General features: G+C 41.5%; 1 protein-coding gene across 1 annotated transcript; it reads right to left on the bottom strand.

The window, feature by feature from the left end:
- Positions 1 to 1,890: 1,890 nt before the first annotated feature.
- LOC147725839 (vomeronasal type-2 receptor 26-like) lies at positions 1,891 to 7,378 on the bottom strand. The gene is made up of 2 exons (XM_086963369.1): positions 7,258 to 7,378; positions 1,891 to 2,762 (listed from the first exon to the last, which is right to left on the bottom strand). Exons 1-2 carry the CDS (start codon positions 7,325 to 7,327, stop codon positions 1,891 to 1,893), a joined length of 942 nt encoding a protein of 313 aa, XP_086819495.1. The 5' UTR covers positions 7,328 to 7,378.
- Positions 7,379 to 21,485: the final 14,107 nt, after the last annotated feature.

Here is a 21,485-nt window from a genome sequence, read left to right as displayed (position 1 = left end):
CACAAAGCACTCCACAACACCGGACCAGCCTACCTGAACAGCAGACTCAGCTTCCACACCCCCACCCGCCAGCTCCACTCCGCCAGCCTTGCCCTCGCAACCGCCCCCGCATCCAACAAATGACCCCTAGTGGCAGATTCTTCTCCTACCTCGCCGCCAAGACCTGGAACACCCTCCCTACCCACATACGGCAGACCCAAGACCTACTTGCCTTCAGAAGACTCCTCAAGACCTGGCTCTTCAAACAGTAGCAGCACCCCCCCTCCCCCCCCCCTCAGCGCCTTGAGACACTCACGGGTAAGTAGCATGCTTTACAAGTTCTATGATTGATTGATTGATTGATTACATTTCTAAGGTTTTTTAAATGCTATTCCTAACTATAAAGTCCGTAAAACCTATGGTTTTTTCAGTGAATATATATATATATATATATTCACTGAAAAACCATATGTTTCAGGCACGTTATAGTAAGCAATTAGCATTTAAAAAACCTTTGAAATTAAATGAAAAAAAACATAGGTTTCTGGGGTGTTATAGTTAGCTGAACATTTCAGTCGAACAAGCCATAGAATTTCCTTTGTTATTGTTAGCTCTGCAAACTATAACTCGCACGACCGCAATCACTGCTGATGATGTCACATATTACATCATTCATAACACAGTCAGTGACATCATGGATGACATCTCAAATAACATCACTGATGACAGCATCCAGTAAATGTGGTTTTGTTTGAAATTTAAATATGTATTATATATATACCAATCTGTATTGAAGATTGAGTGGATATACAACTGTCTGTATGGAGGATTTAGTGTCTGTCTGACTGTCTGTTTGAGTGAGTAATTAAAAGTGTCTAAATACATGGTTAGTAACTAAACTATATGAATGTGTGCATCACTGTCTCTGTTATGGTATAACCTGCTGCATCCGTTGGTCACTAACTACATGAGTGTCCATATTAGTTATTTATTAGTTGGTTGAATATTTGTATGGGAGACTGAGTGTGTATGTGGTTGGGTTGTGGGTGTGTAACTCTGCATAGATGTGTGAGTGGTTGATTGACTAGGTATATGGGTGTAAGAGTACATGTGGAAACAGTTGTTTGGGTGACTGAGTGTGCTATTTGTGTGTTTGTGTGCGAATATATATGTCAGTGGTACATCTCCAACAAAGTACAAAAATAAAAGGCATTGTATGTGACAGTTGGTGAATATAAATAAGTATACATAAGAGTCAGTGATTGTGAGAGTAACTGTAGGGATAAGTGTAAAATTGTAATAGGGATTTTTTAACATAGTAACTATGAATTACTATGTTAATAATAAAGTTTTAGATGTATTTATTGATATTTGTTGGGTGCACTCTTTCTGTGGGGCTAATGTTCACATTTTGGGTGATGTAATATATGTTTTTTAATTAATTGGTTTATGTAAAAATAGGGTTGTGATCTTTTTATTGATTTTTGTTGTTTTTTTATGATGGGTTCGTAGTCAATATTGTGGTAATCAATACTTTTGAAATGACATACGTTTATTTATAGGTAAAAATATTAATTTTTGTTATCGGAATATATAGAAATCAATACTTTTTTAAACAATATCTGTGTGCTTGATATTAGTGATTTTTATAGTTATGTCTCCAACGTCAATATTTTTTTCTTGCTATTTAATTTCTCATATTTGTGGCTCTCGATATTTGTTGGATTGATAACATGTCACTGATCAATAAGCCTATGTGCGGATCACTTTACTATGTTTAGGATATAAATGTATGATCCGACTTCAAATGCTAATACATTTTTTAATGGAAGAAGATAGAAAAGCAGATGGTCTTCACCATATTCCAAGTTGATCAGGTTATACATTGGATATTGAGGCTACAAGTTATTTTTAGCTCTTAAATGCATCTTTTGTTGATATCTGGCACTTGGGAATGAATATGCAGCCGAGCAGTCCAGCACTGGAAGCCAAGATGGCAAAGATCTCCACGGCCACCATGTTTTTACCCTTGGTGCTAAGGTAGGCTGGAATGAAGGACACCCAGACGCTAAAGAAGACCAGCATGCTGAATGTAATGAGCTTGGCCTCATTAAATCTATCAGGAAGGTTTCTGGCTAGGAAGGCCACAGTAAAGCTGGCAAAGGCCAGCAGACTCATGTAAGCAAGCATCCCATAGAAGGCAATGACAGAACCGTTGTCACACTGTAGGATCACCTTTCCAATTTCAGACTGAGTGTCAGTGGCTGGATGAGGAGGGTAAGTGAGCAGCCAAGTAAGACAAATTACTACTGCCCCCAGTGTGCACACGAGGACCATAGACGCAGACACCTGAGATCCCAGCCATCTGCTTAACCTGATACCAGGCTTGATGGCATTGAAGGCAATCACTACAGTGATGGTTTTTACTAATACACAAGACACGGCAACAGTGAAAATAATCCCAAATGCAGCTTGTTGGATCAAACATGTCAATAATGCAGGGCGTCCAATGAACAGAAGAGAAGTGAGGAAGGCCAGCAGTAGAGATACAAGGAGAGCGTAGCTGAGATGCTTGTTATTGGCCTTCACTATTGGGGTGTCTCGATATCTGAGAAAGATTCCCAACGCACCAGCTGTGGACATGGATAGCACAATAGCTACATATGCCAACACTGCTCCAAGGAAATCACCATAAGAGAGATAAACAATGGCTTTCTGGATACAACCATCCTTTCTGTTAATGGGCCACTGGTCCTCGGGGCACTTTATGCAAGTTTCCATGTCTAAAATATAAAACATAAGATTAAAATCAAATTAAAAATATAAATATTGCAAATAGTTGATCAACAAAACAGAGCACAAATGAAACTGAACCTGATATTTGAAAGAGCTATAGCTGCTCATCGGACCATAAAGCATGTTGATACTATGGGATCAATGGATCATACATGTATGTTGCTGTGGACAACATAGCACTATCACAGCACAATCCATTATTCCAATTTCCCTTTTTATTTCTCAATGTAGACATCATGATGTTCAGTTCAGACAATCCAGTTTGAGGTATAATCCGATGTTCACATATTTAACAATGTGTTGCTGTACGATAGCAATAAATCATTTAATGCTGTGTAGTGACCGCAAGGGAGAACCCCCCCCTCTTATTTCATTTGTCTCAGGTTTTCCTATTTAGTGAATACTATTCTCCATCTATAGTCTTTTTGTTTATAATGAGACTACTAAAATGAAGGTTCAGTAAATTACTTGGGGCCAGATATACAAAGCGTTTTTGAGGTTGCAAAATCAAAATATCTGATTCATTTTCAACCTAAAATGCATTTTTTATGTAGAACCACCAAACTACAATCCTACAATCCTGGTTAGGAGGCAACCTTTTCACAAATGGGAAGGGGTTCACAGTGCTTCCTTTCCCTTTTGAGAATAGTAAAAAAAATATTTCTGCAGAGCACGCAGTGGTCCCAGAGACCAATGCCTTGGTTTAAAAAATGAAAGGTAAACGTTTATTTTTTTCTTTTGAAACCCATCCTAATTGCCTTTAAGGAAAACATTCACAGTTCACATATATGGTGGTCTGCTGACCCCAGCAGGCCAACAACTCTCTGATGGCTTTCATTTCTAAATGGTTGCCCCTTTGAACTACCTAATTACTATTCATGAGGTCAATCAATCAATCAATCATGACACTTATAAAGTGCACTACATACCCGTGAGGGTCTCAAGGCACTGGGGGGTGCTGCTAGTGATCGAAGAGCCAGATCTTGAGGGCTCTTCTGAAGGCCAGTAGGTCTTGGGTCTACCGTAGGCTGGTACGGAGGGTGTTCCAGATCTTGGCGGCGAGGTAGGAGAAAGATCTGCAGCCAGCGGTTGTTCTTCGGATGTGGGGGACTATGGCGAGAGCGAGGCTGGCAGAGTGGAGCTGATGGGTGGGGGTGCAGAAGTTGAGTTGTCTGTTGGGGTATGCTGGGCTGGTCTTGTGGAGAGCTTTGTGTGCATGGATGAGGATTTGAATGTTATCCTCTTGTTGACAGGGGGCCAGTGCAGGTCTCTCAGGTGGGGTGTGATGTGGCTGCGGTGGGGGATGTCGAGGATCTGACATGCTGACGCATTCTGAATACATTGCAATCGTCTCAGGAGCTTGGCTGACATTCGTGCATAGAGGGCATTTCCGTAGTCCAGCCTGGTGGTGATGAGGGCCTGGGTGACCGTTCTTCTCGTCTCAGTGGGGATCCAGTTGAAGATCCTGCGGAGCATTCAGAGGGTGTTGAAGCAGGATGAGGAGACAGAGTTAACCTTCTTAGTCATGGAGAGGTTGGAGTCGAGGATGACCCCTAGGTTGTGTGTGTGGTCAGTGGGTTTCGGGGCTATTCCTAGTGTTGTCGGCCACCAGGAGTCGTCCCAGGCTGAAGGGGTGGAGCCGAGGATGAGGTCCTCCATCTTTTCCGAGTTCAGCTTCAGTCGGCTGTTCCTCATTTGGCGACAGCCTTCATTCCTTCGTGGTGGTTGGTTTTGGCAGTGTGAGGGTCTTTGGTGAGGGAGATGATCAGCTGGGTGTTGTCGGCATAGGAGATGATGCTGAGGTTGTGCTGTCAGGAGACGTGGGTGAGGGGTGCCATGTTGATCTTGAACAGCGTTGGGCTGAGGGAAGAGCCCTGGGGTACGCCACAGATGATCTCGGTGGCAGTGAAGTGGAAGGGGGGAGGCAGACATTCTGAGTTCTGCTGGAGAGGAAGGATGTGGTCCAGTCCAGGGCCTTCTCTTGGATCCCAGTGTCATGTAAGTGTGTTCTTAGTGTGCAGTGGCAGACCGTGTTGAAGGCGGCTGACATGTCCAGGAGGATGAGGGCTGCTGTTTGTCCGTTGTCTAGCAGGGTCCTGATGTCATTGGTGGCGGCGATGAGGGCAGTTTTGGTGCTGTGGTTGCTGCGGAACCCGGACTGGGACGTGTCCAGGGTGCTGTTCTACTCGAGGAGGCGGGTCAGTAGTTTGTTGATGATTTTCTCTGTGACCCTCGCCGCGAACGGGAGCACGGAGATGGGTCAGAAGTTTTTGAGGTCCTTAGGGTCTGCCTTTTGTTTCTTGAGTAGGGCGTTGATCTTGGTGTGCTCCCAGCTCTCCGGGAAGTTTCCTGTCTTCAATGAGATATTGATTACTTTCCAGAGATGGGGTGCAATGGCTGTGCTGGCTCTGTTGAAGATGTGGTGAGGGCATGGGTCCAATGGTGATCCAGAGTGGATGGTGTTCATGATCCCGCTGGTGTCCTCATTGATGCTGGTCCAGGAGAGCAGGAGGTTGGTGCAGATGGTGATCGTGGGGGTGGTGGTTGTCGAGCGGTACTGGCATTGAAGCTGTCATGGATTTCGGCAATCTGCGGTGGAAGAAGGTGGCCAGCGAGTCACACAGTTCTTGCGAAGGCCGGATGTCGTTGGTGTTGGAGCTTGGTTTGGAGAGTTCCTTCACGATATTGAAGAGCTCTTTGGTGTTGTGTGTGTTGTTATCCAGGCGGTCATTGAATGAGGCCCCCTTGGCGGCTCTGATGAGTTGATGGTGTCTGCGGGTGGCGTTCTTGTGGCATACGTAGCTGCCTGATGTTCGTTCATGGAGCCAGTTCTTCTCAATTTTCCGGCATGTTCGTTTGGATCCCGGGAGGTCTTCAGTGAACCGGGTGGCTTTCTTATTGGTGTGGCTGTTGGAGGGTGTCTTGAGCAGGCAAGGGTATTGGCACAGTCGTTGATCCATTGTCTGAGGTTGCGGGCGACAGTGTTGGGGTCGGTGGGGTTGGTGGGTGGTCTCTGGGTGAGGGTGTTGGTTAGCTGGTCTTCGGTGACAGTGCTCAGTAGAAATGTGGCTCCCTATGAATATCTAATTTAAAAATAAAAGTTTCAAACTTTAGGAATGGGAATCACCTAATTGCAATTCCGAGAAAAACGTTTTCCTTCTCCCACAAAGCAGTGCAACCTTTTTAAGTAAGTAATTAAAGTGAGTAAGTGAATGTTTTTTTGAACGTGTGAACACCAAAGTGTTTTGGTGCTAGCAGATCCTCAGGAAACAGCCAAAGTGAACAGAGTTATTTAGAGGAGGCAACAAAAATCTATGTCTTTAGTGACCTCTTAAAGAGAGTATAACTGGTTTGAGATCTTAAAGACAGAGAGTTGTTTACTGTCTAGAAAATAATAGCTCCTACCTCCTCAGGTGGCCCTTTTTATTTGTGGAATGACTACCAATTCAGCAAGAGAAAATCTCAGTTTTCCCAATGGGGACTAACAGTTGAACATATTCTGTGAGTATAAGGTCCCGAGCCATGCAAAGCTTAGCGAGTGCCTTAAATATCACTCTCTCATCCACCGGCATCCAATACAGATCCTGGATAGTTTTGGAGACAGTAGCAGAGCTGACATGTTCCGTAGATATTGAAACTTTGACTGAAATGGTTTATTTATCCCTAAATGAAGAGTGTTACTGTAATCTATCCTAGCTGGTATCAGAGCTACCACAACAATTAAAGCAGTTCAATAGCAATGAAAAGGAACCTTTTTAGTATCTTAATTAAATAAAAACAAGAAGATGTAGTGCAATTGATCTGACCTGAAAAGTTTAGATGTTCATCAATTAAGATACATACATGTTGAACCTTCAGGACCAGAGATGCCAATGGTTTAAGATTAGCAGGCCTCCATGCATTGTTCCAGAGCAAATTGTTACTCCCAAACAGAATTACCTCTGTCTTCTCAGTGTTTAGTTTCAAACAGTTTTCCTGCATCCAGACTGAGACATGTGTCAAACTGTGAATTATTAGCCATCATGACTCCCTTATCCGGGATTGATATCATTAGTCGCATACCGTCTGCATAGGAGACGACAGAGAAACCAAAGGATTGATTAAGTTACACCAGGAGAGTGATATCAGTCTTAAAAAGCGAGGGAGTTAAAGAAACACACTGAGGCACCCCACGGGGCAAAGAGAAAGCAGCACATTTATAATTGCTCATCTTCACTTTAGCCAAGAAGGAGCTTAACAGGGCCTTGCTGCTGCACTGCAATGCATGAAAATTTGGTAAACAGACCCCTAGGTCTCTAAATTCTCAAACGTTAGCAATAGGGTGTGCTGTAGAAGATGACAGTGATAGTTAACATTTCTGCTAGATATGCCACTTATGTTTTCATATTTTTCTTACACTCTTCAGCCTCATTTAACATCAGTGCTATTGCATTAGTCAGACATTAAACAGACAGTAGAATACATTTTAATTGCTTCTTTTACCTGTGCTATTTGAATACTCCCCTTCTGCACACGGCACACAGTAAAAGCAACAAATGGGCTTCCCTTCCATAGCAGCTTTACAGTACCCTGGAACGCAACTCTCAGTGCAGACTGAGTGGGGAATCTGTAACAAAACAAGTGAGGACAAGAAACAACTTTTAGAAAGAGTGTGATACCTAAACAAAATGACTGCAATATAGCAAGAAGAGAAACACAGTCACGACTGATCAAATAGTTCTTTGTTACAATCATCAGCTCACAGTGTCATATTAAGAACTTAAGATTGTAGCGGTGTACCTAGGTCCACAAAGAAGCTGTAAGGTGGGTCTCAAATGAGGCCGGAGTTTCCTTTCACACGGATGAGTTGACAGACACTAAACATAAAGTAGGTAACATGAGGATAACGGACACAAATATAAATGCTTACTTTAAAGGATACTTTTTGTAGGAAACCCAGGCACAACACAAATCTGCTTTAGTGTTTTTTAGCAGCATTGATTATCTAGCAGATGTAGTGTTCTAAGTAATAGATGCTGAGTTATGGACTGACCAATCGATTGGAAACCAAGGTACAGTTTAAGCAGGCCAAGGCTGGCCCCTGTATCTGATCCATGCTCTATTGTGGATTGCCTGGACTTGTGGATATGACCCTGTCTATCACGACCGGATATACCTGGTTGGCTCTTTATGCTTTTAAGCAATATATTTCAAGGTATTAAAAAATTCATAACTGCATAACTGGTATCTTTTTGTGTGGTATTTTCAGTGTTTTACTGTCGGAAGTGCTGCACAAATACTTTATACATTGCTTCTTAAGTTAAGCCTGCCTGCTCTGTGCCAGGCTACCGATGTGTGAGCACAGGTTAATTTAGGGTATGGATCTGACTGACCCTGACTAGGATTGTGGTTCCTGCCTAGACAGGGGGCATACCTCTGCCAACCAGAATTCCATTCTCTAACAATTTTGAAAGACACCTATTAATAAAGGGGATACATTTTTAGGTGTTTATTCCAATATTAAAGACAGCTGTACATCAGCCAAAGTGACTTTCTCTAATCTAACATAATTAGCATTCCAGTTCAGTTCAGGAATCCAATTTTTAAGACTCCTGTGTATGATTTGGCCTCCAAATAACAGGACCTTCAACACTGTCAAAGACTCTGGTAGTTTTCGTGAGCACTGTTGAGAACGTGCCTTTTGTCATGAAAAAGGCTATTGAACTATTGCCAAGTTACCTTAAACAAAAGCCTTGTTTAAGACCTCACCCGAAATATAAAAGGTTAATTCTCAAATGGATGTTTCAACTTTGTGAAAGTTTTCAATGTCTCATATGGGCACATTCTGAGGATGTTTTTGCCCATTAAAAGGTGGTTATTCTTTGGCCAATGTGTTTTTTCTACTCACAAACTGACTCCTAGCCCCATTCTGGAATCCACGTACAGAATTCGAACTAACATATACATCAAATGTTTTAAGTTTGTTAAACAGGGTTTATGTACATATATACAGGTATGCATAGAGTGTTAGTCTGGGTAGCAAGAAAGAGCACCAATAGTAGTTAGAAGATATTTCCTAAGAGAAGGAAGACGTTGGGGAGGAGGGGACCATTACATTCTTGAACTCTAGAGAAACAAGCATTTACAATGCAATATGTATCGCTTTTGCGAGAGTGTAAGTTATTGGCATTATAAATGGCAATGCCTGTTATTTGTTTTGAAAACGAGCACATACATAAAAGGCATTGTCATTTGCAATGTCAATAGCTCAAACTCGCACAAATGCGAGGCCTATTGCATTTCAAATGCTTGTGATCATTAATAAAGAAAGAAGACAATTCTAGTTGTCCCTTTGATTTCTTGCATGTTCCCTGAACAGCCTGTGATGTTCCAGCACCAATATGTTTCCCACTACAGTGCACACAATAACGTTACTTCTACAGTGGGGCACTGTAACGCCAAATCTTTCTAGTTTTGGGTTGTTTTCACCTGAACTTCAATCTTATCACTGTAAAAATAAATCCACCTTTTTTTTATAATAGTTTAATAACAAATTTCCATAGGACATAGACATGTCCAAATACTCCGCGACTGGAAGATACATTAACATGAGCAGAACCAAAGTCTACAATCCAGGTACAAAGATAATCAGTTGAATGCCCGCAGGCCCTATCGAGTAACTGTGCTACCTCCAGACTGCAAAATTGAAAAAACTTGCAAAAAGCACTACGAAAAACAAGCAAATCCCAGCAGACCATCAGACTACACATACTTCATTGAAAATTAATATTCCTTTACACTCCCTCATCCCCTTTGCAAAATGTAAGCACTTCACTTCTTAATGGCAAGGCTTGGAACACAATGATTCCTATTTTGTAACACATCTGACGCTTCTCGGTCAATGCCTCTTCAAAATGGAATGCACTTCCTCGCAATCTGCGTCTTGAACCCTGTCACGCCCTCTTCCGTAAAAAACTTAAAACCTTCCTCTTCCCCAAATAGTTCCCTGGTCTCCCTCTCCTGGTTCTCATAATCATACAGCGTGGGGATGCCTTCGGGTCACCAGGCGCTCTATAAATCATAAAATAATAATAATAATAATAATCTGTACATGGTGTATACCCCCAAAATGTTCAATCACAACTTTCGACTGTTTCAGGAAATAAACAAAATGCAATAATAAATGGTCCTTCACCCCCTTCTGTAGCCAGCCACAGTATCTTCAGGTCAATCCATCATCAAAGAGGGTGATGAGAACATGAGGGACGCCAAAAACCAGAATTCTGCCAATTCACTTTTTAGTTAATCTGCCCTGTCTACCAGTGAAGGATGCCCCCATTTCAAGCAATGGGGCATAGCCTTTAAAGCTTCTTGACACAATATTCTATCCATCAATATTTCAAATCACACTAAGGGAGGAGATGTGAATAGTAGTCCACAAACAAGATGTCCTTCAGTTACACAGTTCACACCTCCAGAAAATAAGGTATGGACCCAAGCTTACCCCAGTGGCTCTGCTTCCCAGAAGCCCCTGCTAGTGAATATAGAGCTGCTCCGTTACCTGATCGATGTTCAGTTAAAATGTTCCTCTAAGTCCTGTAATTTTGTTATCCCTTACAACTGTAATCGAGAAGCCACACTTGGGTTATCGCCGTTTTCGGTCATGCTGCGAAGCACTACCCTCGCTCTCCATTTATTATCTTTTCTTTGATCTGGTCTAGTTCTATTTCATCCATGTTGACAATGATCTCTATAAATGGTGACAATGTACTACTAGTTAAGTTTACACAACAGGAATACTTTTAATAAAGAAATGTGCTATCAACTATGGACAAGAAAACCACAGATCACTCTGATGGACCGCGACATCTTATGTGAGGCACGTGACAATTGTTATAAGGTGCAGGTTAAGGCAAATAGTACATTTTAGGTAAACCTTAATCATATAGTGCATTACAGACACCGGGCCTGGCTGTAAACCCCGGACACAGAAATATGATGAGATAAGAAACACAATACAAAAGTAGAGGGTTGCAATGAGGTTACTGTTCGACTATAGAAAATACAGAATTATAATGAGAGAAGTGTTCCTAGACTGTAAGGACAGCAGGCTCCCACACTGAAAGCGTAGGGCTTTCATGATGTAGGCAGTCATATTTAGAAATAACAGCATTATAGTAAACAGTGGTGTTGCTCTTTCAACTTCCGTCTGCTTTTCACTTCACTCCATCGGTCTACTTTCTATTTGTCGGGCTTCCTTTCAGACCCACTGTTTCTACTTGCTTCCTCTATGAAACCTCGAATTTGATCTGTTTCAACAAATCTGTCTAATCCTTCTATAGCACTTGGTTTTGCTCCGATTGTTTTGCTCCATATGAAACATATGTTGCCTTCCCTGTGGCCTGCAGTGCTGTTTTCATCTTCCTGTAACCCAGTTCTCTGCCGTTTTGCTCCATTTGTGACCCACTGTTTAGGTTTATCTGGTGCATCTTTGACTTCTATTCGGCTCAATGACTTCTGTTCTATCTGTGACTCTGAGGGACTTGTTTTGCTCACTCTGTTCTGCTCCTCTCAAATTATTCCACCTGGGGTCCATGAACATCTTCTTTTGCTTCATCTGCCCGAGTCCATCTATGACTCCGTTTTGCTCCCTGGGTGATGTTTGCTACACAAATGTTTGTTTCACTCTAAAGTCTCTCTCGGCTGATATCCAACGTCTGAGGGCCCAGCCTATTTTAGGGGTTCCAGGAAATTCCTCCCAACCAACTACTCTGCCCTTTCCTCGTGTGAAAGAGGTGATATTATACCATTTTCATTGCATGCCTGCTGTGTGAACTATATACGATAAGAAAGCGTGCATTGTTATAATATATACCAAACGACAACCACCAAAATCCAAGAAATCATATACAAACGCACTCAACCAAGTGCCTTTTAGGGAAATTTTTATGTACATGCAACAATTCCATATTGCTATATCACAACGGCACTTGCTTGTCTATTATATTCCATCTTCATATCTTCTTACTCCAGTCCGAACAAAAACAATAAAACACATTAGACACCTCTGTGAGAAATAAAGGTATGTAGAAGAGGGCAGCGGGTCAAGAAACCACCTCTACCCAACACATATGTACATATCGGGCCCAGTGACTAAAAGATGCCTCAAAAAGTAACAGCCAAAAATGAACACCTTTCCATGGAAGCTAGACAAATGGCTAATGACAATTAGCAACCAAAGAGTTCCCAGAGGCCTAGAAACCGAGGGAAATAAAAACAAACGCATGGTTCCATAATACACTGAACTACGCTACAAAGGCCCCACAGGATCAGACACATCATATTCATACTATCCACTGATAGAAAACTTTACAAAATAATATGTAGGCCATTTTGGGGCAACTTCTGTCCCGTCGGTGATAATCACAGATCGGTAAAGGGCGGTTAGTCTCCAAAAGGGCTACTGGAACTTACAAATGTTAACAGTGTGCTATACAAAAGGCGGTGCAAGAAATAGAAGAAAACCAGCTGTGAAGACAAGGGCTCGGCTGTCACCTGTTAAAGACTCAAGACAGTATAACAGGTTTCTGCTCGGTGATCGGACTGGAATATGCACAGAAAACCGACTAGCAAGGAAAGCGCTATTTTTGTATTTCCATCGCCAAATTTAGATGTAAAACTCAGGAAATGTTTCAACTATCAATAATTGCTCCTTAGGGTTAGTGCAGTGCCATTCGGAGAGGGAGAAAAGCAGAGCTATACCACCTCTTTGCCTCAAATTCTGAAAATGAAACAGACGAGGAATTGTTCACCTACTCTTTTTTTTTTTTATTATATTACTTTATTGTTTGATTATTTAAAATCTTACAATGTACAATTTCAAAACATACTGTTGGTATTTAAAACCGATAAAGGAAATTTCATCATAAAATTCATTAAATATCCTTAAAATACTTCATTTAAAACTTGGTCTACTAATTTTGTTTTTACTATTAATAAAAACTTCACAAAGGCAGCATTCATGCCTATATCATTTGATTGGAGACAACATTTCAAGGCTTGCCTACATGTCCGTATTCTGCGTATATTGAAAGGGACTTTAAATGGTGCTTTCCTTTCATTTTGGAGTCCCAGACAGATACAGAGCAAATGGACAATATTCTCCTCTCCACAGTTACATAGTCTACATAAAAAAATCCTTTCAGTGATTTTCCAAGGCTGGAGGTGGCAAGTTCCCGTTAGGATTCCAAATCTTGCTTTGAGAAGGATTTGTTTGTTTTTTCCTGACCATGGTGTTGCTAAGTAGTCTTGAACCTTCTTTGCTTTGTATCCATTTATTATTGTTCAGTCATGTTTTCTTTTTCTCAGGCTATCTTTATCGTTTACAATTGATAATTGGTTTGTCGTTCTATTGATTATTTTCTTGAACGAAGCATTCATTATGGTATTATCCTAAATTGGGGTTACTGCAAACTCTTCTATAGCTTCTTTAAGATAGATCGATGCTGCTGCCTTTGTTTTCTTACTTATCTCTTTCCATAGTAACTGCAAAATTAAATTATCTTGATCATTTTTGATCCGATTCCAGGTTTTAATGTAGTGTCCCTTCCTCGCATAATATTGATTAGTTAAACCAAACTTGAGTCTAATTTGGGCTGGCAAAGCATTAATTGCGAGTTGAAATAGTAATTTATATATTTTAGATAGAGTTTTATTTATTGTTTCTGTATCCTTCCCCATTAGTGACTCACTGCCGTATGTGATTGTTGGTAGCAATTTTGCCCCTATAATCTTTAACAGCGGCCCTTATGTAAGGTTGCCCAGTGATTTTTGCAGGATTCTAAATGCAGCGGTTAGGGAGTTAGACTTCCTTTGTATGTCTCTCATTTGCGATTGGTAACTACCATTCTCATCGAACAATACTCCCAAATACTTATATACATCAACTTGCTCTAGTTGGGTGTTTTCCATATACCAACTACATTTTTGTCTTAATTTTTTTTTTGGGCGACTACCATGATCTTTGTTTTTGTTTCATTAATCACCATCCCATTTTCCTTGCATAAGTAGATATTCCGGTGATTAACCGCTGCAGCCCGATTTTTGTTTGGCTTAGCAGGATGGCATCATCGGCATATAGTAAGTTTGAAATATGCCTATCCGCTAATTTCGGACGGTGAGCATTTAGTTCGTCTAGAGTCCTTGTCAGATCTGCCAGGAATACATTGAAAAGAAGGGGGGCCAGTACACATCCTTGTTTCAACACTTTGTTAGCTTGGATTTCCTTCAACAGTGTCTGGCCATCCCCCATCCTTACCCTGACCCATGTTTTGCTATACAGGAGCTGAATCATTTTCAACAAGGCCCTGGAAATATTCATTTCTCTGAGCTTTTTCCATAGTAAATTCCTGTGGAAAGCTGATTTAAAATCAACAAAACAAAAATACAATGGCTGCTTAAGTCTAATTGAGTTGTCTATTATTAGAGATAATGCCAGGATATTTGTTGATGTCCCTAATCCTTTAATGAAGCCAGTCTGATTCAACGGCAGGATCTTACTTTCTATTGCCCAATCGTTCAGCTCGGTAAGCAGGATCCTAGTAAACAACTTGCCATCTGTGTCTTGCAGGGTGATGAGCCTATAACGTTTTGCCTTCGCCCAGTTCCCTTTTTTGTAAATTGGCGTGATTAATGATCCTCGCCATGAATCTGGAATGACGCCTTTTTCGATAACTTCATTGAATACCTTTTCTAAATGCGCTGCCCATAGCCCAAAATCAGGTGTGTCGCTATATCCACGGTGAAGGTAAACCCTTTTTTAACTGTGCACGCTGTAACCCTGTTACTTAGTCCCCGGGTAAGCCTGGACTACAGATAGGCCTCCTTAACTGCCGCTCCCTTCCCAGGCATGCGCATGAAACCAACCTGCTGATACAGGATCATGGCCTGGACGTACTGTTCCTCTCAGAAACCTGGCTTTCTGCTAGCTCAGATTCTGACATTGTCATCGCCCTACCCCCAGGCTATCTTATTCAAGCTCAGCATAGACCTAGAGGGAGAGGAGGGGGGTTGGCAATAATCTATAGAGAACACCTTGTCTGTAGAATCAGTAACGCCAACATTGAAGACTGCGAAAGCTGCCATTTTGCCATTCAAACCTCCCCAGTACATTCCCTTTCAGGACTGTTGATTTACCGTCCTCCGGGTACACCAGGGAAATTCCTCAATGCTTTCACTGACACGGTGGCACAATTAGCTTCCTCCGCCTCTAATTTCCTCATTGTGGGCGATCTCAATTTTCATTTTACAGACCCCACAGATCTGACAGCATCCGACCTCCTTTTGGACCTTATGTCATTTAACATCCGGCTGGTCAATAACGAACCCACCCACGACAAGGGACACCTCCTGGACCCCATCCTCACTAACATCGCGGACATTACCACTGGTCCCCCCTTCCTCTTCCATGGACAGATCATTTTCTAATCCCTATATCCTGGGATTCACCCATAGTATCCCTTCAAACCTCCAAAATTCAGGTTACCGACAGACGTTGGCACAAGCTTGTACCAGCTGAATTGGCCACCATTCTTTCAGACTCTATCCCTGCCCTCTCCACCGATCCTTTCACTGCCGATGAACAGTTCAACTCTTGGGTCATATCTTCTTTAGACAAACTCCTTCCTAAAACCGCCACTCTCAAACATACCAAACGAGTGACCCCCGCTCTTTGGTACACTCCAGAGCTTAAGTCCCTGCAACAGGAATGTAAGAGAACAGAACGTTCCTGGAGGAGGGATAAGTCTAATGTAAAGAAGGACGTCTACCTCACCTCTTTACAAACTTATAAGACCGCCCTTCGCAAGACAAAAAGTATATTCTTTCAAGAAAGAATAGAAAATTCTGCTTGCTCCAGCAAGGAATCTTTAATTATTTTAAAAGAACTCCTTAAGGTTCCAGACCCCGGACCGAGAAACCCACCAGACCCCAAGGCAGATGAGGAAAAATGCCATCAATTAGCTAGCTTCTTCAAAGAGAAGATCCAGAAAATCCTCGACTCGATCCCAATCACAAACCCGAGCGAGGAAAAAGAGATCTTCAATACTCCTACCTCCTCCTGCTTATCTTTTTGGGGACAAGTGACCGCCGAAGAGGTTGAAAGTACGCTAAATATCATCAAAAGCGGATCTCCCAGGGACCCCGCCCCGCTACGTATCCTCAAGAAAGTAGCTCCCATTATCGTTCCCCCTCTAACCCATCTTATCAACGCTTCATTGCAACAGGGAGTTGTTCCCTCTAGTTGGAAGGCCGCAGTCGTCAAGGCGCTATTAAAGAAACCATCTTTGGACCCTGTGGACCTGGCCAACTACAGGCCAATTTCCCTTCTCCCTGGGACGAGCAAGATTGCCGAAAAACTTGTGAATAGGAAATTCTCGCAATTTCTGGAAACCAATAATCGGCTAAAAAAGCTTGCAGACAGGTTTTCGCCCAGGGCAGGGCCCCGACATAGCCCTCCTTGCAGCGGTGGAGGACGCCAGAGCACTTTTAGATGCGGGAGGATCAGTGGCAGTGATCCTCCTCGACCTCAATGCGGCCTTCGACACCGTCAACCACCAGCTCCTTATCCATCCGCTTAGGAGGGTCGGCGTGGAAGGTACCGCACTGTCCTGGCTTTCGTCCTTTCTGGGCCAACGCTCCTTTCAGATCTGGGAGAATAACACCTGCTCCTCCGAAACACCCCTCCAATGTGGCGTGCCTCAGGGCTCCTCCCTGAGCCCTACATTATTCAATATCTATATGTCCCCATTGGAGGAGGTTGTCAACCCATTCGGAGTCAGTATCGTCAGCTATGCTGACGACACACAATTAGTGGTGGCCTTATCTCACCCAAGTCAACAACCTGCGGACTTATACAACTGTCTGACGCAGATATAAGGTTGGATGAACAGCTCATCATTAAAATTGAACGGCTCAAAGACTGACATTCTCCTCCTTGGTCAGAAAGGGCTTTCCCTCCCACAGGACATCTGGCCACCCTGTCTGGGCTCGCCCCCAGACCAGAAACCCGAGGTAAAAAGCCTGGGTGTGTGGCTCGATACCAATCTGTCATTTACCACACAAGCAAAAAAAATAGCGGGGACATGCTTTGGGCTCCTCAAGTCAATGAGAAAGATTCTGCCCCTACTTCCTCCCACCTCTCAAAAACTGTTAATCCAAGGCCTGATACTATCTAGGGTAGATTACAGTAATTCCATCTATCTAGGCGCCCCCGAGGCAACTTTGAACAGGCTACAAAGGATCCAAAATGCCGCTGCCCGGATCCTCACTAATACTCCTACCAGAGCTTCGGCCAAACCAGCCTTGAAGCTTCTCCATTGGCTCCCAGTGAGAGAGCGAGCGAAGTTCAAAGCCCTTTGCCTGGCCCACAAACTGCTTCAAAACAAAGGCCCCCCTATCTTAAGTAAATTCATCAGACCATATAAAGCCACAAGATCCCTCCGATCCGATCAGGAGTTTCTCATTATCATCCCCAGAGTCAAGAAGGCACGCTCGGGTGGAAGGCGCTTCTCGGTCCACACCGCAAGCCATTGGAACGCACTTCCCCGCGACCTGAGAACCGAATCAAATTATCTACGATTCAGGAAGCGGTTGAAAACCCATCTCTTCCCTTAATTCTGACCTCCCCCCCCCTCTTGCCCCCACTGACCCGCAGGTGTATGGATCCTAGCGCTGGGATACCTACGGGTGACTACGCTCCTTATAAAAAGTTTTTAATAATAATAATAATAATAGCTCTGGATTCTCTTTGAATAGGGCGATTGCAGTTTCCGTGTCACTCTCATGGGTATCTGTCGGTTGGTTTCCAGTTGTTTTTATTAGCATACTGTTATGGTTTAGATGTTTTCTGAGAAATATCACCCATTCTTGCTCAGTTAGAACGGAGGAAACGACTCTTTTGTTTGGCCTAGCCAAACCTTTTATAGGTGACCAGAAATCTCTTGCATTTGTCTGTTTGCTTGCATGGTATATTTTTGCCCAAAGTACCTGTTTTGCGTGATTTTTTTCATTCCATATTAGTTTCCTCAAGTTTCGATTCACAGCTTTCAGTTTGACTGATGTTTCCTCGTTAGCAGTAGATTTCTTGATTTGCCTTAGCATTCTATTTCGGTTTCTTTTTAATTTCGTAATGGTATATGGCAGGTTTATGTATAATTATTTTCTTTTTGATCGTGATTTTGATTCATTTTATTCCGCCGCTGGTAATGAGATTGGGGTTTAACCAGCATGGTAGTAAATTTTACCCATTGTTCTATTGAGTTTTCGGCTGTTCTTTCTTTGAAACAGTACCCTAATATTTGGATAACTTGTTCATTCATCACATCCTTCTTCCTAATGGTCCAAATCAGTTTTTTATAATTAATTGTTCCAATATGACCCGGGACAGTTAGGTATGATTGATTTGCCATATTCATGAGGTTAATTGTTATTATCTGCTAGCAGTGATCACTGTCCGTTACTTTCTCTATTTGATAAGCAGTGATGTTGTGGAAGGCATTAAGAGATATCATTGTGTAGTCAATCCTTGTCCTTGACTTGTTATTAAAATATGTATAAGCCGGAGGCGCATCTTCTTCAAATAAACCATTTGTTATTCGCATGCCCATTGCTTCCATGTCTTTGACGAATGTAATGCCCTTTTTATTGCTGATAGGTTTGATTTCTTTACCTAGATTCTGTTATGAGATTGAACATTGATAATCCTGTGCTTGACAAGTGTCATTCCTTGTAAAGGGTGTCATTAAATTAAGATTGAAGTCCCCAGTCATGATATACTCCGCTAGAGGGTCTGCCAACATTAATTCCAACAGAAGTTTATTCAATGTTCCACAAGTTGATTCCCTACTAGCATGTGTTGGCTGTATATAAACATTAATCAAACATGCAGTCTTTATTTCCTTTTTCGTTGTTTCACTTTTTGACTCCAGTCGTTCCTGCTCAACCTGTAAGTCTGTTGAAATGAATATTGCTAGCCCTCCGCTCGGGCGGCCAAATTTGTTATTTTTATTTGCATATTCAAAATGACCGTTGTATCCATGAAGAACAAATGGTTTGGTTTCCCACGTTTCTTGTAAGAAGATAATTTGGGATGGGAACAATATTGAGTCCATATGTGCATTATGAACCTTAGCTCCCAACCCGTTTATGTTCCATGAACACATTCGCACTAGTCCTGTCTCATCTGCTTTGGTTGTAGTGCACCTACTAGTGCACCTAGTAGTATTTAATCATTGTTCCTTATTGTTGTGTAGTGCCTTGGTGATCAATCTTTCATTTATTATACAGTTTTTTACCCATATCCTTTTGAGTCAACCATCCTCCCGATTTCTTGGGTGATATTCCCCGAGCGTTTTTAAGGACTGGGACTACTTGTCTGTCGGATTTGTTTTGTATGTGATTCTTTTTACTCCTTCACTACTTTCTATAACCAACTGGTCCCATCCTATAGCTTTTGAACTGTCTTTGTCTTCCACACTCATATTAGATTTGGGGGTTAATTCTGATTTTACCCCAGCATGTTGATATTGCTGGTTAGTAGTTTTTATTGTTACTTGTATTGGCGTTTTATCCTTTCTTCTTTGGTAACTATTGGTTAGTGGACCAGTATCTTCTTCCTCCTCCCATAGTAGTATGTCATCATCATATTTGGGTGAATCACCCAAGGCCCTTTTGTCCTCTGGCTGTTCCATTATTTTCCTTACCTCCAGATTTATTTTTTGATCAATGCTCATCCATTCACATTTAGGTTCTGGATTCCTCGTAACGCTGTTTCCATCCTGGTTACTTTTAGCGTTCTTTTTTTGCTTTGCATTTGGAGCCCTTTACATGGACAAGTCCCTTGGGTAATTTTGAATCAAATAGTGGAAAGTATTTGTTGTTTCCTGTCGTGTTCAATCTTTCGACCTTTTTTTCTTCATTTGGTACTCCTTTTTCCTGCTCTTTCAAGTCTATGGTTTTCTTTTGTTTTTGATCTACAGCAGTATCTTTCCCTATCGTGTATGTATTCCCGTCTTCGTTTGTTATATTTGCATCTTCCCCTTGTATTGTAGCACAGTACTTGTTTTTTATATGTTTCCTTGCTTTACGTCATGTTTTTCTTTGGCGTTTGGACAGCGTAGTGAAGCCATCAATGTTATCTTCCTTATTTTCCTGTTCTTCCCTAATTTCAGTATCAGTATTATCCTCCCTTTTGTGGTCCATTGATTGTTCCTCCAATGTATGTATGTACATTATATGATTTTTTCCACTTTGTCCTGCTCTTTTTGTGTGATTGTTTGTAACTAATATATCTTCAATGCCCTTATCATTTTCTATAAGACTGTTAAGTTCATTATCCAGCTTATTGATTGTTTTGCTATTTTCACTATTGACTTCTTTGTTTTCATAGTTTTTGCCTTTTTTTATTTCCATGGTTCGCTTAGTGTCTTCAATTATACTGTTCAAAACATCTGGTATTATTGCAAGTTTGTCTATGATTGGTGAATAGAAATGTTCTATAGGTATTTTCTCATTCTCTTTCTGGGCCCTTATTATCAATCCATTTAGCTGAGCAATTTTATTGTCAATCCCTACGACTGTATTTGCCATCATTTTTAGAAGGTCAATTTGTATATCCATTTTGCTGGATTGATATTGTAATGACTCCAAAGTAAGAGTCGATGTTTTATAGAAAATATCCCAACTTATCTCAAAATTGTGTTGTTTTATTCCCAATTGGTTGTTTTGTGTAATTTTCTGCTTAGGACATTCATTTCCTAAGACTGTAGTTTGTGTTGCTGTGTTGTTCTCACAAGTTTTTTCTATAGATAAAAATTCCACCAAGCCTTCATTACCTTTTTCATCAAATTCATTGTTTACAATCCTCTCTATATCTCCCCCCCTCTCGTTTCACATGACTTATGCCTTGAAGTTCGTTGTCCTCATTTATATCCCACCTATTTTTATATTCATGAATATTCAGTAGATTTGGCGCAATTTCGTTTGGTGGTATATGTAGCCTTTTATTTATTTCTACATTTACTTCTATGGGCAACCTTGGCTGTTTTTGCTCCTTCGTACATTCCAGATCAACTCGGTTGATTTCGTAGATGTTGTACTCAATATTTGCAGTATTGCTACTTATTTCATTATTTACTACCTCATATGTACTTGATTCATTCGATTTAACCATTTCCTTTGATTTTTCATATTGATGTGTCCCTACCTCTGATATACTCATTGAATCAGTTATATCTAGTTTTTGTAGTTGTCCTTGGTCAGTCATCCCTGTCGTTGTAATTACCCTTAGTAGGTCATTATCCGTGATTTGTGCTTCGTTCGACTTTTCGTCTTTCAATTGGATTTGCGATTTACCTATACTCTGTTTATTGATTATTTCACTGGTTATTGGGTTAATTGGGGTCTGTAATTTATTGTTTTCCCCATCTAATTGTTTTGTCATCAGATCCCAGTTGGAACCTTCATGAATGTGAATTTCTCTGGTATTTTACCTGAGTTTTCAAACATTCTCGCAATTCGGGAGCTTAACGAGTGGTTTGGTTCAACTGTATTTGATTTAACCTTTTTTGCTACTCTTGATTGTTGCCAATATTCCCCCAACTGATCGCTTGCGTGTTCCTTCCGGTTTATCACTTACTTCACCAGGCTTGAGTTAGAGGACAGTAACGGAGAAA

Source organism: Lissotriton vulgaris, chromosome 3_1, assembly GCF_964263255.1.
Source record: "Lissotriton vulgaris chromosome 3_1, aLisVul1.2, whole genome shotgun sequence".
Classification (NCBI taxonomy): Eukaryota; Metazoa; Chordata; class Amphibia; order Caudata; family Salamandridae; genus Lissotriton; species Lissotriton vulgaris.
The sequence above is the reverse complement of the archived record's forward strand: the minus strand, read 5'-3'. Positions and strand labels throughout refer to the sequence as shown.